The 16,292-nt window shown below is 30.4% G+C and overlaps 1 protein-coding gene across 3 annotated transcripts in view; it reads left to right on the top strand.

The window, feature by feature from the left end:
• The window catches only part of CADM2 (cell adhesion molecule 2), a 986,159-nt gene extending 970,334 nt beyond the window's left edge, over positions 1-15,825 (top strand). For 2 of the 3 annotated variants that reach the window (XM_016152337.2, XM_016152336.2), the window contains 2 exons: positions 7,015-7,140; positions 7,956-10,068. In XM_016152337.2, coding sequence (XP_016007823.1) covers positions 7,015-7,140; positions 7,956-8,074 — 245 coding nt within the window. In that variant the 3' untranslated portion in view covers positions 8,075-10,068. Of the gene's footprint in view, positions 1-7,014; positions 7,141-7,955 lie in introns of all 3 variants that reach the window. The other variant, XM_016152338.2, reaches the window with a different exon arrangement.
• Positions 15,826-16,292: the final 467 nt, after the last annotated feature.

Below are 16,292 nucleotides of genomic sequence, written 5' to 3'. Positions count from 1 at the left end.
TACTCAGACGTTTCAAAACCTATTTTCCATTGCCTTAAGTTTTCAAATAATTCAAGTGAGATAATACCTAAAAACAGATCATGCTGCAGTTTCTGTATTAGTCATTTCAGGCTGCAAAATACCATGGACTGAGAGACATAAACAATAGAAATTTATTATTTCTCACAGTTCTGGAGATTGGAAGACCACCATCAGGGTACCAGCATGATTGGGTTCTGGTGAAAGTTCTCTTCCTTGCTTGCAGATGGCTGCCTTCAAGCTGTGTCCTCACTTGGCAGAGAGAGACAGGGAGAGAGAGAGCTACTAGCTCTCTGATATTTTTTTCTCTTCTTATGAGGGCACTAATCTCATCATGAGGGATACACATCATGACCTCATTTAAACGTAGTTTTCTCTCAAAGGTCTCATCTCCAAATATCATTACATTGGGGGTTAGGGCTTCAACATATGAATTTTGAGGGGGACAAAATATAGTCTGTAGCAGTTTCTTAAAAAAAGAATGTTCTACTTCTTAAATATACTGTACAAGTGCATTCCCAGAAAAGAGGGAGTTAACTAGAAATGCTAAATATCACTTGACTGTGCTGGAGAATCACTTATATAAGAAAATCTGAAAAATCTCTATGCTGTCTGTTTCTAAAGGTGATAATTTCAGTTATACCTTATTTTTATGAGTTTAATTTAATAATTTTTAAACAATTTTATTGTTAAACTGAAGTTCCTCCAAGAGTTGTCAAAAAAACCCCTCAAAAAAATCATTAGTTCCAAAATGAGCACAGACTAACTATACGAATGGTTTTACTGTTAAAGGGGCTTTAATCATACACCCCAGTATCATATTTGATCCAGACTTATTTTACTCTGCTCTTGATTCATTTAACTCTTGTTCCACAGCTCTGATGGTTCTTACTAGGGAACTATGGTGACTTTTGCTTAAGAAGCACTTGCTTTTCATCACTAATTCATTTTCTATTCATTTCAGCTTTCCCTTACTTTTTATTTTCCAATATTGACATTGAATTATATTCCTAATTATATTAAAGATTTCTTTTAACTTGACTTTAACTCCTGACTTAAAGAGCAATTTTCTAGTCTATTTAAATCATTATTCCATATATTTTTTAAAATTGATACTCAAGTACTGATAATAAACCTGTAGTCTGAACCCTGACATTTAAACAGTTTTGTATATAGTTTTTATTAGATTTTAGTATGAAAACAGTAAAAACGTTTTATCAGTCTCACAAATAGATGAGTTAATATGCTTAATATAGTTCATCTCCTTAGTTTTGCCATTAAAAAAATTGTAATTGTTAATTCAAATTTGCCTTTGAAAACATATTTATTTTAATATACAACAACTATTTCTTTTAAATTTGTTCTGGAATATAATTTTAAAACAATACAATTATTTTAAATTTATTCTTACCTAATATTTTGTTCAAACTGAAAATTATATATGGTAACTATAAATATTTATCGTAAATCAATTTTAACACTCGAATTAAAAACTATGTAGATTTACGATTTCTTCATTCTGTAATCGTAGAACATCAGATCCTTTTTTAGAGTTTGTATTTTTTAATTTAAGGGCAATATAACATGATAGACCAGATAGACATTTGATGATGGATATCCCCAGCAATGACATCAGAGATATAATCATATAATTTATGATTTCCCCATATTAAAATTTTAAATAAAACTATAAGATTATTTTCTGGCCCTCTTAATATCTAAAGTTATTGACCCTAAATATTATTATTTGACAACTTTTTGTCTTTGAAAGCTTTTATGAAGAGTCCAATAACCTTAACTGAAGAATGTTAAGCTCAAAAATATTTAGTTCTTTATAGTTTGTTTGTTTTGTGCATTGTTAAGTAAAAGAAACTGCTATATATTGTCCATTCAATTAGAATTTACTCACTCCAATGTTAACAGGCTAACTGCGGAAAATTACAGGCTAACGCTTGAGAATGTACAATGGTCTTTAAAGATATAATATATTTTTCTGAATAAATATGAAGATTCAGCTATCGGCAAAGAAACTTTAGAAAGCTGTGCTTTTTTTTTTTTTTAGCTATGACAAGAAAGAGAAGAATGAGAGAAAGGATATATGAGAGATTCTCACTGGAACTTAGACATTCAAATTATGTATTACCTCTGCATTGTTCAGATGATACTTATCTGATTCTCAACCTCAATCACTTGTTTTAGTTGCTAAGAATAGAAATTAAGGACAGACTTTTAGTTTAATAGTTATGGGGGAATAATAAAAAGCATAACCAACAATGTTAGTTTTTTTTTTTTAATACATTTATGGGTAGAAATGCAAAGCAGCATTCTCTATATTCATATTATCTTTGAAATCTTAAAAATCCTATAACTAAATGTTGACTTATTTTGTTAAAGACTAAAGATTAAAGTGAAGACTAAAGATTAAAGTGTTTTAAATAAAGACTAAAGATTAAAGTGTTTTCTTCATAGATTATATGAATACATGTAGAACATTCACAAATAAGGTTAAATAAGCGTGTTAATAGATTACTTTTTCTGAAAGTCATAATATATTTAGAAATGTACCTGAAATCAAATGAATTGATCTAAAAGAAATTCTAACAGATCAAATTATTTTAATACAAAAAAAAGGGAAGAGATGACCTATACTATCTGAGGTCCTACTGTGCAAGTGAAGACTACAGGCAAAAGTATATGAAATTAACCAATAAAATCTCTCACCAATAATGATTTACATCCTTAGTCTCTGTCTCTAGTCCATCCACTATGTACAGATGTTATAGGATCCATATTTCAATTACAAAGATAGTTTCTGCAGGTGGATTGATCTATATCATTATAGTTGAGCAGGAATAAACACCTGAAGCATCAGAAAAGACTCCTTTTTCAAAACATCTCAACGATAAGAATGAAAATAAGTAAACACAAGAACTTATAAACAGAATAAAAAAAATTTAATTTGTACCCAATGTTCGCAATAAAAGAAGAAAAATAATGCATACACACCAAGGAAAAACATTTCCCCAGATGTTTAAATGGAATTATTATACTAAAATAAATAAAATAATAAAAAGTTACTACTTTTATTGTCAACATTATAAAACTGTTTCAAATGTTTACTAAGTACAGACAGGTATTAAAGAGAGAGTGTATTAAAGTGACAATCAATAACAAAATCTTTTTGGAAGAATAAGAAATGACAGAAAATGAAATCAACTAAATAGAAAATAAACATGAGAAATATAACTAAAACAATATGTAAATTAGTAAAATGATTATAAAAATAAGATAGAATGACATATATACATCATAAAACATGAAATTTTTACCAGTGCAGAATTAGATTTTTCAAGGAAGAAAATAGAAAGAATAAATATTAATCAAAAGTAGAGTTGAAAAAGTTTATAAGCTGAAAAACAAATGAGCTAATTTGATTTTAATAAGATATTAGGTTTACAAATGAAGCAAAATTCTGTTAGATACAAACTACAAAAAAAATCTATGTAAAATATAAAAATATAATGGAGAAAAAAACAGAAATTTGATAGCAATCATGTAGAAAAACAGGTCACTTAAAAAAGAATGGAAAACAAAAATCTGAATATCAGATTTATTGAGGAGAGAGAAAAACTAACAATAAAAGCATTTACAAATTGTTCTGAATTATTAAGTCAAAAAGATAAAAAATAGGGTTTCTTTAGCCAGTTGAGTATTTAGTCACAGTAAAATGATACTTAGATACTGAAGGTTCAAGAATGATGTTCTTATGACCTTTCCTTTTGAAAAGATGTGAGCTTCATATCATCAAGTAATAAATATCTTTAATATTAAATGTTAGTTAAATAGGAACTATGAAAGTAACTCTAAATATCGAGATGAGTAAAGAGACCAACTGCTATCAAAAGGAGGATTGCGGCTAATCCATTTAGACTTTTGATGCAATTCCGAAATCATCAGGATCAGGATGATATTGACATTAGAGTACACAAAACACTAGTGCAGTAGAAAATACATATATATATATAATATTTGTATTAATAATGAAAGGAAAAATCTTGAGTACAATTAAAACACTATTTAAACTAGTAGGAAAATTAAATCTGATGGTTAGAAAATAAATATGACAAATATAGAGGGAGAAAAAAATGGTGTAGAAGATAGAAGCTTCGTTCATCCCTCAGGCAACCAAATCAAAGTTGCGGTGGAAACAAGGAGCAGCAGCAAGGAAAAATTGCCTGGGATCTAGATGAACAAGCCATACAACTAGGGAGAAATCCAAGAAATGGCAGAAAGTAGGACAGGGCGAGGATGCCAGGCTACCTGGTTGCAAGCAGCTGAGTGAAACGAAGGCCGTGGCAGCAGCAGAAACAGACGCCTCTTAAAGGGGACACGTCTGCAAGTGAATATTTACAAATGACTTAAAATTTTTGTACCATTTGATTCAGCAATACCACTTCTCAGAATTTACCTTGAGGAAATAAGACAAGTACAGAGGTGTATGAACAAGAATGACTTCTCAGTTTCCTAAAAGAATGCTCAGTTCTGAGAGATATTCAACAAATAAAATGAATATGATTTATGACAATCTGTATTTGGAACTTGATCGAGAGGTGGAATTTCAAATTAATTCTGAAGTGCCTTAGCAAGAAATAGAAATAGAAAATTTAGAGGCATGGCCAAGTTTATTTTTTGCTCTTTTTTTCTTTTTCTGTTTGAAGTTATAGCCAACGCCAGATATTAAGGAAAATACAAGAAATATATAATAGAAAGTTAAATTAATAACAGCTGTGGTAACAGATTAACTTTTTAATGTTCAGTGTTTTGAAAATAAACTTTTCTTTCCCTTCAAGCAGTTCAATTTATGTGTCCGTAGTTGGCAATTTTCTTCCAGGTGGAGATTTAGTGATCCATAACCTTACTTATTCTTGTGGCTCTCTCATTTTCAACTTTTATCTCCCAAGATCACTCTGCAAGGTTACATGTGGAAGTTTTTATTGGCTGGGCCTTCATTCGATTGCCTAGAACACAAATCACATGGTTATGTTCAACTGCAAGTGACAGTGGAAAATGTTTAGCTCTGTGCACTGAAAGAAAAAGATACAAGTTTGTTGGAAGCTAAAAATATCTGTCCCTATATACCCTTCTGATCACCAAATATTTCTTCATCTTGTTTTCCTCACACAAACCACCACCATTCCTTGTCCAAAGAGACAATCTGAAGACCCATCAAGCCAATATATCTGACCCAAACATCGAGATCATAGACATGCACAATCCTCTTTATTGTAGCTGGATGCAGATATGATACACAAAATACAGCGATAGTGATAGAATAGATCCCTGAGAAATGCTCCTTTATATAAATGTTTCCATTTAGAAATAAAGAAAGAATGGCAAACACAGTGATCACTTATCCATAGCAATTACAGAAACATGCCAGACTGGTATTAAAAGATTCCTTTGCTTTGGTGATAGCTGTAGTTTCTTGCAGAAACTGGATTCTCTCCTGTGTTGTTGGGTTTTGTTTGTTTGTTTGTTTGTTTTGTTCATTTTTTTTTGTTGTTGTTCATTTTTTGCTTCCTTCAATTCTACCTTATGGGAAATTCAACCTCATCAGTCATACTTCATGGCCACATCTGAAGTGAGTGTTTGGGAATATACCCCTCATGACAACTACACAGCTTTAATAGTCCACTTCTTGTTTTCACTAGGTTCGGGACTCCAGAGATTGAAGTTTCAGATAGTCTTTTTTTTTTTTTTTTCTTCTTCTTCTTCTATCTAGACATATGTTTCTTTGGCACAATAGTTCAATAAAAAACACAGTGGACTCCTAATCTATGTGTCATATTCATGTGCCTATAACTATACTCCGGGGTCTTTTGAGTAATTGCCAAGCCTAATTTATTTCTTTCATTTTACCGTCTCTACATTCTTCTCTTAGTTTGTAAGCAGCTACTATGAAGCTATATTTAACAATGGGCTTGGGAGGGTAGGCAGTGCATTCAATCCAATCTTTGCTATAAGGGCCGAGCCTTGATGGATTTTCTAGCCCAGAGCTTCACTCAATTCTACCCCTTACTATGCAACACCTATAAATAGTTGATTTTCCAAACTTTTGAGTACCTAAATGTCTGGACTTTCTTTTGATCTTTTCTCATTTCTCCTTACAAACTGGCTATACTTTACTGGGCTCATCTTCTTTACTATCTTACTAAAGACAGAATGTAAAAGTATATTATTAATCTATATCTTTCCAACTACTTCCTTTAAAGCTACAAGTCTAACAGGCATCTAATCGTCAATGTTGAGTATTCATTTTCCACCTTCAATCAGTAACACTTAACACTGTTTGTAATACCCTTGAAATACCTTCTTCCCTTTGATCAACAATAGTGTGTTCTCTAGAATCTTTTCTACCTCCCTGTTTTCTTCTCAGACTGCTCTGCTAAAAGCATTTCCTTTTTCTAGACTTTAAATATTAGTATTTTTCAGGGCTCAATTGTCAGACCTTTGCTTTCTACCTAGACTCACTCTCTTGGGGAGTTTATCAATATCTATAGCTTTAAATAATATTTATAATGATAAATTCCAAGTTATCATATCCATCCACAACCTTTCTCATGACATTTTTATTTTAAAATGATGTAGCTGTGTTCATCACACTAAACAATACACATACATAGTTTCAGTTGGAGAAGAGGAGGAAGGAAAGACATAAAACTGCAAATCATATGTGTATTTATTTATCTAGTCTCTCTTTAAAATGTAAACTCAATAGCAACAGTGATTGATGTGGCAAATGTTATATTTGCCAAGGTGTTATAGATATGCGATAAATATTTGTTGACTAGATCATTGGTGTAATACACATTAATGAAAATTTATTTAATAGAAATATACTAATTTCAAATAACTCATTCTAATGCAGATATAAACTCTGAGACTAAATAACACGCTAACTTGAGCAATGTTTTCTTTTTCTCTTTTGGCATCTAGATCCCAATGCTCTGGCTGGCCAGACTGGCCCTGATCATGCTCTTATAGGAGGGATAGTGGCTGTAGTTGTATTTGTCACGCTGTGTTCTATATTTCTGCTTGGTCGATATCTGGCAAGACATAAAGGTAGGTTATCTGTAATAAAATATTCTTAATTTTGACAAAAAATTCTAAACACTAGCTTTACCATGAAATATTCTATGAGCGTGCATAAGAGACAGAGAGAGACAGAAAGAGAGACAGAGCTAGGAGAAGAGAGATACAAATACTAAAGTATTTTAGGGAATTCTTGATTATTTTACTCAACTTTAAAATTAAATTGCCTTAGTAAAATAATGGCCAAATGTCGCAGAGTAAGTCATAAGTTCAGGCAATAAAAAAGGAAGTAAGTTTGTAATTTATCTGTAGAACTGAAATTCAACAAACATTAAACATTTGGTCAATGTTTTGTTTATAGGTTTATGGATGCACATGTGGACATATTAGTGAGACAAAAAAAATATATGTATATATATATATATATTGCAATGGGCTAGGTAGAAAACTATTGATATAATCTATTTTTAAATGGAGTTAACAACATGAATGATAACACAGTTGATGTGATCATTATCAACACCTTAACAAAGGATCCTGATTGCTACAGCTGCATGGATCACATGGTCTGTATCCATCATTAAAGAAATCAAAGTACTCATTACCCATTCCACTTTGGCCGTTGCCTCTAATTTGGCCACAACTTCATCTACAACATTTACCTGAAAACTGAAAGAAAGTATGTAACTTTAGAGGGTTGAACTGTGTGGTTTATTATGCCTCAGAATATGTTCCAACTTATAAGAAAACTGGCATAAGTTTCTTCTTAAATGAATGTAGCTTTAATGTTGGCTATTTACCAGTCTCATAAAACTAACATTTTTTTTTTCCCCCAATACCCACAGGAACATATTTAACAAATGAAGCTAAAGGAGCTGAAGATGCACCAGATGCTGACACAGCCATTATCAATGCTGAAGGCAGCCAAGTCAATGCTGAAGAGAAAAAAGAGTATTTCATTTAAAATGCAGGCCAAGATTCTGAGTTTTACTTATCAGGCTGGCTGCTGGAGAAAACTGGCTATCATCTTTCAGAATTCATTTCTCCCATCTTCTGCTACCTTTATTAACTTCCACACCATACTGCTCTCAGTAGCCAGTGTATACCAACAATCAGCTGTCAAAAGCATTATTCTTTAATTACTGTACCATTCATAATGCAGGACATTTCTTACTGCCTAAATTCCACACCATTACTCTTTTAACATACAGTGCTTGAATATACAGCCTTAACAATGTTAATCATCTCCTTGGATCATGATATTGAATTGTTTTTATACATTGAAAAATATGTATGCAGAGTCCCCCCTTTAAATCATAGACTGTGTCAGTTTGTCATTGAACAGCTATCACAAGGAACGGGATTAGATAAAGAGCTAATGTGCTTAAATTTTATGAGACATTAGAGGTTTACGATGTTTTCTTCATGTCTCTCTTCAAAGACATGTTTAAAAACATATGCCCTAGGAAATACCAACTGAAAACACTATAGTATTTTATAGATTCTGGAATGTTTGAGATATACTGGTAAAGCTGTATCAGTTTGCTATCTAAAAATATAGTACTTGATACAGGAGCCATGTGTATGAATTGCAATCATGTCATAATATCTTTATGTAATTATATAGATCCCGCCATTAGGTTATTTTAGCTTCATTTACCAAAAATTGTTACAAATATTTTACTGCTTTGTAAATCACAAAGATTTCATTCATTTCTCTAATTTGATTCTGTAATTTATTTGCTCCACAATGACTCACCTGCCTAAACAAAATTGAAGTATCCATAGGGCACAATTTTGAGACATTTTAGTATGTGTATATAGTGCATATATTAATCCAATTAAACATTATTTGATACATATTTAACTTTTTTGGCTGTAGGTAATTCAGTCATAAGTAAGCATTTTCTAATGTCCATTATATCCCTTTAGATATTACTTATACCAATATTATAAGTAGATAACATGTATTAGTATTTTGTCTGTATGTCCTAGCACTGTTCAAAAACAAATTTTTCTAGTTCTTGTTAATTTTTATTTGTTATACAATGGAAGCACAATGTTATAAGGAAAGGTAATTTTAAGCTAACAACCAGTGCACAGCCTCAGGTTTTAAATTACAACCACAGTTGAATAATAACCTAAAAATAAACTCTTAGTTTGCTAAAAATTTACAAATTTTAATTTGGCAGTTCTAGAGCTGCTTACCTATGTTGGTTTGCCAAAAAGAAGTGTTTAAGATATGTTTTCTGTATAAATGAACAAATTCTTTATATTAAATTCCTGTCTATGCATTTTGTGAGGTACAAACTTATGAAACAGTGAGTGATAGAGAATTTCTGCCATGCTTTTAACTTCAAGGTGAAAGTCTCTTTCTCTGAATTATTTCTGAAATTTTGGTGTATTTAACCATTAGGAAATGCTGTCTTCTTAAATACAACACAGAATCAATCTAAAGTCATATTATTCTTCAAGTAAAATACAGTACTGCTAGATTAGTTCTCATTAAATTTATTATATGCTAAAGATTAAAAATCCAGTTAGATAAAAAATATTTTCTGATTCACATGCACTTCACCTTTAAAAAGAAAACAAATATGAAAATACAGTAGCTATACTTGTGATGTCTGAAAGCATGTGGCCTATGTTTTGCAAAATATTATCTTGGAATTTATTTTGGGAAAACGAGAATGGTTGAGTATGACATCATGTGTTAATAGCAAATGAAAGACAAGGGTGCTGTATCTTAGATTATTTATCAGAAAAGTATAAATCTTTTAAAGACAATGTTAGAATTTTAAATTGTTTTTTTTGATTGTTGAAGCATTTATCTTGTTGATTTCTTACAAAAGAAAAAGGATGATGTCAGTCAAGCAGCACTTTTTCAGAATATACAGAACATAAATAATATGATGTGGTTGAGTGTTAACATAATAAATCATATACAGTATGACATTTTAAGGAAATAAGTCTGCATTGATGTGATTGCATGCTTGTTTTTACAGTTCAATTCATACCATCTGTGGAAAAATGCAATAATATGTTAATATAGTATGGTAGTTTGAGAGAATCAGGTAGGTGCTACTAGACACATTGAAACTAGGATAGGTTTATAAACTGTTCATATATTTCAATGCATAATCTTTAGAAAGACTCCACAAAGCAAAATTCATCCTGTTATTACAAATAGAAAGGTTCTTATTACGGAAGTAAGTTGTATAAACTGCATCATCGATTACTATTTAAAACCTAATTTCAGGATGCACTTACAAAATTGCTACTCTTCATCGATGCTGTATTTACAACTCTCTTCATTTGCTCTGTATTCTACTTGGCTCCAACTGCTAAATTGTTGTCCAAATAACTCAATCATTATTTATAACACTATAAAATTAGAAATCCAAAAGTGGTTGCATTTCAAGATTTTTTCATTCTTTAATCTTTCAGAGTAATATAAAACCTCATGAAAACCCTTTAAAAAAACTAACTGATATATTATGATTTGTGGGCTCTAATAAAAAATTTTGCCAATTAAAATAGATTTGAATTAGATATTTATTGTTTTTAGTTACTGAAAAAAATAGCAATGGAATCATATTTTCCTATCTTTAAAAATTATTTGATTTCTACCAAATTAGGAAATAAATTGTAAACATTCTACTTATGTGAAAATAAGAAAAAAATGAAATAACATTTCTAACTGAAACCATGTCAATTGCAAAATCTGAAACATGCACACTTTTATGCACAGAGAGCCAAATTCTATCTCTGCTCAGTGAACAGAGTAGCTATGGAACTCAGTGGAAGGTGTGTGCACACACACACAGATACACCCACACCCCTAGTAGAATATGGAACATTATTCTTTACCCAAAGTAGTTATTCTCTGCTAGTGTGCTATTAACAGTATAAATTGATTGTTCTCCATCAAAAAAGTGTAACCAGCATTTTTTCCTTTTTCCCATTTTGAGTATCCTAGATAGAACGATTACCAAAATTAGGGAGAAAAAGGAAAGTTTGTGAGTGCTTGAGCAAACACAGAGAGCATGAGCAGAGTTCTGTGTGTGTGTATATGTGTGTAAGTGTGGAAGAGAGATTGATTTCAACTTCTTTTCTTTTACCAGAGAATTCAAGAAGCAGTTTAAGGAACCTGATATTGGAGTTTAATCTAGAAACTGGATGATCTCATATTGATTCAAGATGATTAATCTTGCATTGAAACCCCACAATTAAAATAACAAATAGAGAAAGAAAACTAACTTTCCTAAATATGGCAAAGAAGCTAACACCTCATTTATTTTTATTTTTTGTAAAAATATAAATATCTCAGTTAAAAGGACAGGCTCACTTGTAATTATGTACTCATGATTGTAATAGCATCGAGATTCCATATAGGCACATGTACAGCAACTGTTTGACGGTGATGGTTCTTCCATGTAATATAGCAGTTATTGTGTAATTTAGTGCCACTTATTGCAAAGTGTTACCAAGGGGAACATTTAAAATATTTTTCTTTTTTCTTTGGACTTAAGGATAATTTAATGAATGACATATACAAATTTTTATATTGTTTTTAATTGGGGAGGAAATACAAAACCTCATATCTTACTTCAACTGCCTGGTCATATTGCTAATTACTTAGAGCCCTCTAAAAATACCTAATATTATCCCCCTTTAAAAATGTAATCTGCAATGACTATACAAAACAAAGCAAACAAACAAGCAAAAACAACTGACAACAACTGAAATAAATGAACACCTAACAAAAATTACTGAGTAATGCTTTTTATTAAGTGGCACAAAGTACACACTAAAAACTATGCAAAATATAGGTAACTACGGTGTACGTACATGTAAGTATCTTGTACTTGCTTTGTATGGATGTTTAAAACCCATGTAATTATAATATGCATTTTGAATATTGGGAAAGAGGAAATCTTAGTGTAGATAATAGAATTTGTTTTGAAATATACACTGGCAATATTGAAATATACTCAGTGCAATATCGGCAATTCTTTTGCTGGATACTTAATGCGAAGGGATTTTAAAGAATTCTTCAACAAGATACAAGAGGTTGCTAATCTTCACTTCCCACACACTAAAGCATTAATTAAAATAACAACTGATTCAGCAGTATGTTAAGTTTTTTTTTTACTTAATTATCGACGTGACATAATCAAATTATTTGCCCTATTTTTTAGCATTACAGGAGAGAAACTTTGATTCATATCTAATTAAATTTGAAATTCTTAAACTTTCTTTGAGATAGGTGCATGTTTTAATTAATTGTGATACTTTTATTATAAGTACAAATCTATTCAGCCAAATGCACAATATACGGCTTACCTTTAATAGTTTAAAGTCACTATATCTGAAAGGGAATTTTTTGTATCTTTTATTTTTCTATTATTTTTCCCCTTTTTTTCCTTTTTCTACCCTAAACATGCCTTTTGCACTTATACCCTTCCAAAGGCAATGGATTGAAAGAAGCGAGATTATAAAGAAAGTTATAGGGGACAACATATAAGAATGAGTTCTAAAATCATCAGCATTTTTATGTATTGAGATTATTAATATTGAATGCAATAGTTATTGGATATAGCTGGTAAGGTCTCTGCCATGCATACTTACAATAATCCTTCTACCTCTCACTATTAACATGGGCTATGATACTTCAATATAAGTTGAAGAATTAATTATTTACTATATATATCCCAGGAAGCGCTTTTTGGGGTTATCAATATTATGCTCTCAACTGCCTGGGAAATCACAAAAGCCAACTTCTTTTAGTGTATTCAATGGTGTATTGATCTGCATTGTTTTTCCTTTTCTATCATCAACCTTTCTTATGGACAAAATATTATAACTTTGTAAAGACAATTCTGCCTATTTAATATTAAAACATAATACAATTGTGTTGATTTAAAAAAATAATTTAAATGGCAACACTTTGTAATCCATTTATTCAATATTTAAAATACAACAAATTCTTATAGATTAGTGTTGTGCTTTTAAATAAAAATTATGTATATGATTTACTTTCCCAAGCAGTATTACCTATATAAGACAAAAATTTAAGTATTTAAGACTATCTCCTCATTAGCAAATAATCTCTGAATAATAAATGCAAAGTATTGCCACAAATATCCACTTTATTTTGTCTGCATAGACATAATATGAATTTTTAAATGATGTAATTTAATTATTCTAATGGGAAATGACAATTTAAAAGCAGATATTCCTCTAGGAAAAAAGATACATGAAAATATCTTAAATTATGAATCTGAATCTATAAAATATGCTTAAAGTAAGATGTTTCTATGTTATGTGGTTATGTTACAAATAATATTTGATCAAATCTTTATCATCTCTTCCATATATACATATATATATATGCTAGTTATAAGAAATGTATGGTTATTTTGGAGTGAATGGGCCCAAATATGAAAAAATTGTAAAAAAAATGGTATTTTCCCCTTATAAAATATGCTGTATATTTCAAAAGAAGAAAATTTAAAGGTATTTGAAGATTGCAAGGGCAAAAGAAAACCTACCAGGGCTCAGCACTTAAGCACTTTTCCCACATCCAGGGTCAGAACAGCAGTGATTCCTACAAGGACTTTTAAGTGCAGTATGAAATGCCACATTACACTTCTCTTACACACAGTACTGTCAAACCTCAAATGTTTTTTTTTTTTTCTTCAAATGCTTGTCCTTGTACATGATACTAGTAGGCACTTTTTATATTTGCTGATAGTAAAGTTATATGTAATAAAATATTTGATGATTGAAAGCAGTGGTCACCAGTTGGTTAAAAAATGCTATAAAATGTAAACTGAATTATCTCTTTATCTTTTTTCATTTTTTCTGTTTTAATGTATTAAATGATTTTCACAAATAGAAAACTAATTTAGAATTTTTTTAAACTAGTACTCTTTCTCCTCTAAATGTATAAAATTTTAATATCTTTACAAATTTATTCAACTGTACCTGATGTACTTATTGTAGATTCAATTATGCAGTTACATAGTAACCCAAGGATGTATGAGTTTGGGAATACTAACCTATTTTCTTCATATTCAGTTCACATCAATGTTTGTGAATTGGTTGTTTAGCTTTCCATTCAACCAAAAAATATTCCTCAAGAAAGCTCCATTTTTATCATAAATATTTCTATATAACCAACATTGGAACAAGTGTGCCATGTTAAAAAGAATTTAAAGACTTATCTCTGAAAATGGTACCCAGAAATGCAGGTGTTCCCAGTAATGTAGCTTCAAAAATGAAATGTTCTATTTATATGATATGAAATTCATAACTTTTGGAAGGGTATACTTATGACAGAATAAAAATAAATTCTGTGCTGTAAAGAAGATTCACTAAAATTAAGCATAGTGCTCAGTTATTGAATCTATTGTTATCATTTACATTTTCGAAAAACAAAATGCATATTGTAATGTTAGGTACATGACACTTGCATGTTGATAGGCCTATATACTTACAAAGTATTCAATGTGTACTTAGTGACGCTTAAAATATGTCATGTACAACTCTGATACACATTTTTACAGGGTTCCCATTCGCACTTCATCTTTCAGTAAAGTCTTGTCAGAAAAAAAAAAATTGTCTGATACATATGGAAAAATAAAATTTGAATTTTAGCTCTCTTTGGACATTACTGAATTGTCTATTCATTTAGTTCACTTTCTTAGGCTTGGAAACAGACATTGAAAGATGGAACTTTCTTTTTTCCTCACTGACAGGTTATGAAAGTTGTTACAAATCATATTTCTTTATGCCAAACACATTATTTTGCATCTGTTTTGAACTGCATACATCATTCATTTATTTTAGATTTTCTCAATAATGCCCATATTTTTGGTAAGTTTCTAAATGGAAGTTTAAAAAATTAATCGATATTAAAATAAATGTTAATCTTATTTGTCATCTTATTTAGTTGTTACTCCTTGGAATATATGAACCTTGTAATATGCTGACTAAGGGTTACAAAATGTTGCTGACTTAGGGAAATTTGCTTGAGATTGCCAAAATTTCAAAACTCTGTAATTTTGCACTCACTTATGTGTGTTTACTAATGTTGACTATAAACAAAAGCAAAAATACCTAAACTTATTTTTTTTAATTTTCACACTCTAACCAGTATTATATATTTCAACTACCTAAGATAATGCAATTAATAATATATCCATCCTAAGCTTATGCCAATAAGAATTTGAGATAAGCTTTTAAATTTATGAAAGATTTTCTTTGTGTCTTTGGAAGTTCACTTACCATAAGGTATTTCATAGTTTAAATAACAGATTTTGTTATACAGGGTAAGCCAAAGGCTGTACAAGAATTAGTGTCATTGGGTTATGTTAGATCATGAAATATTCCATTAAAATTTATCTGTAAATACAAGGCAATATTTTGTATCTGGTTTATTTTTTTTAATGACATTTATTTCAATCCATTTTTCCGAGCAAAAGAAGTCCTGCGATACATGTTAGCAAATTTTATACTGTATTGAAGATCAAATTCAACACATCTGAAAGAAAATGACATTTGAAATAACACATTCATAGACATAATCTTTTTTTTTAATGACACCCTAAATGCCTACTCTCACTCAGCTCTACAATCACATACACATATAACACTCATGAATCCTAGATAAATTAGCTCTATGTTTTCGTAATGGCAATTGTTATTTCTGTCAAAATAATCTTTGGCAATTTTTTAATCAAAGAGATGTACTGGAAATTCTACTTAATATAATTCACTAAAGTATAGAGTTAAATCTCACTAAAGAATAGAGTTAAATATGAATGTTCTTAATTAATAATTGCCTAGTGGTTTTAGTCCACCATGACAATTCTGGGATGATGTTAAAAATAATTGCACATCCCTTAAAAAAAAAGAAATTCTAGGAAATACAGTTTAAAAAATGTTTCCAACCATACTTTATTTGTTTGTGAAATTTAAAGATTTTTTTTTTCTCTCTAATGTTGTGAAACCTAGCAAATAAATATGTATTGTTACCGAACTCAAGTTCGGCTGTTTGCAGCCCATAAGCCAATAACTCGGGAGACAAAGAGTTTGGTAAAAGGAAAGCAAGTTTATTCAAGAGTGAGCATCTTGAGAGGACAGTGGACATCTGTCACAAAGGCTGTCTGTCGCTT

The sequence above is a fragment of the Rousettus aegyptiacus genome, unplaced genomic scaffold, assembly GCF_014176215.1.
Source record: "Rousettus aegyptiacus isolate mRouAeg1 unplaced genomic scaffold, mRouAeg1.p scaffold_m13_p_4, whole genome shotgun sequence".
NCBI lineage: Eukaryota > Metazoa > Chordata > Mammalia > Chiroptera > Pteropodidae > Rousettus > Rousettus aegyptiacus.
This window is presented reverse-complemented; position numbering and strand designations above follow the sequence as displayed.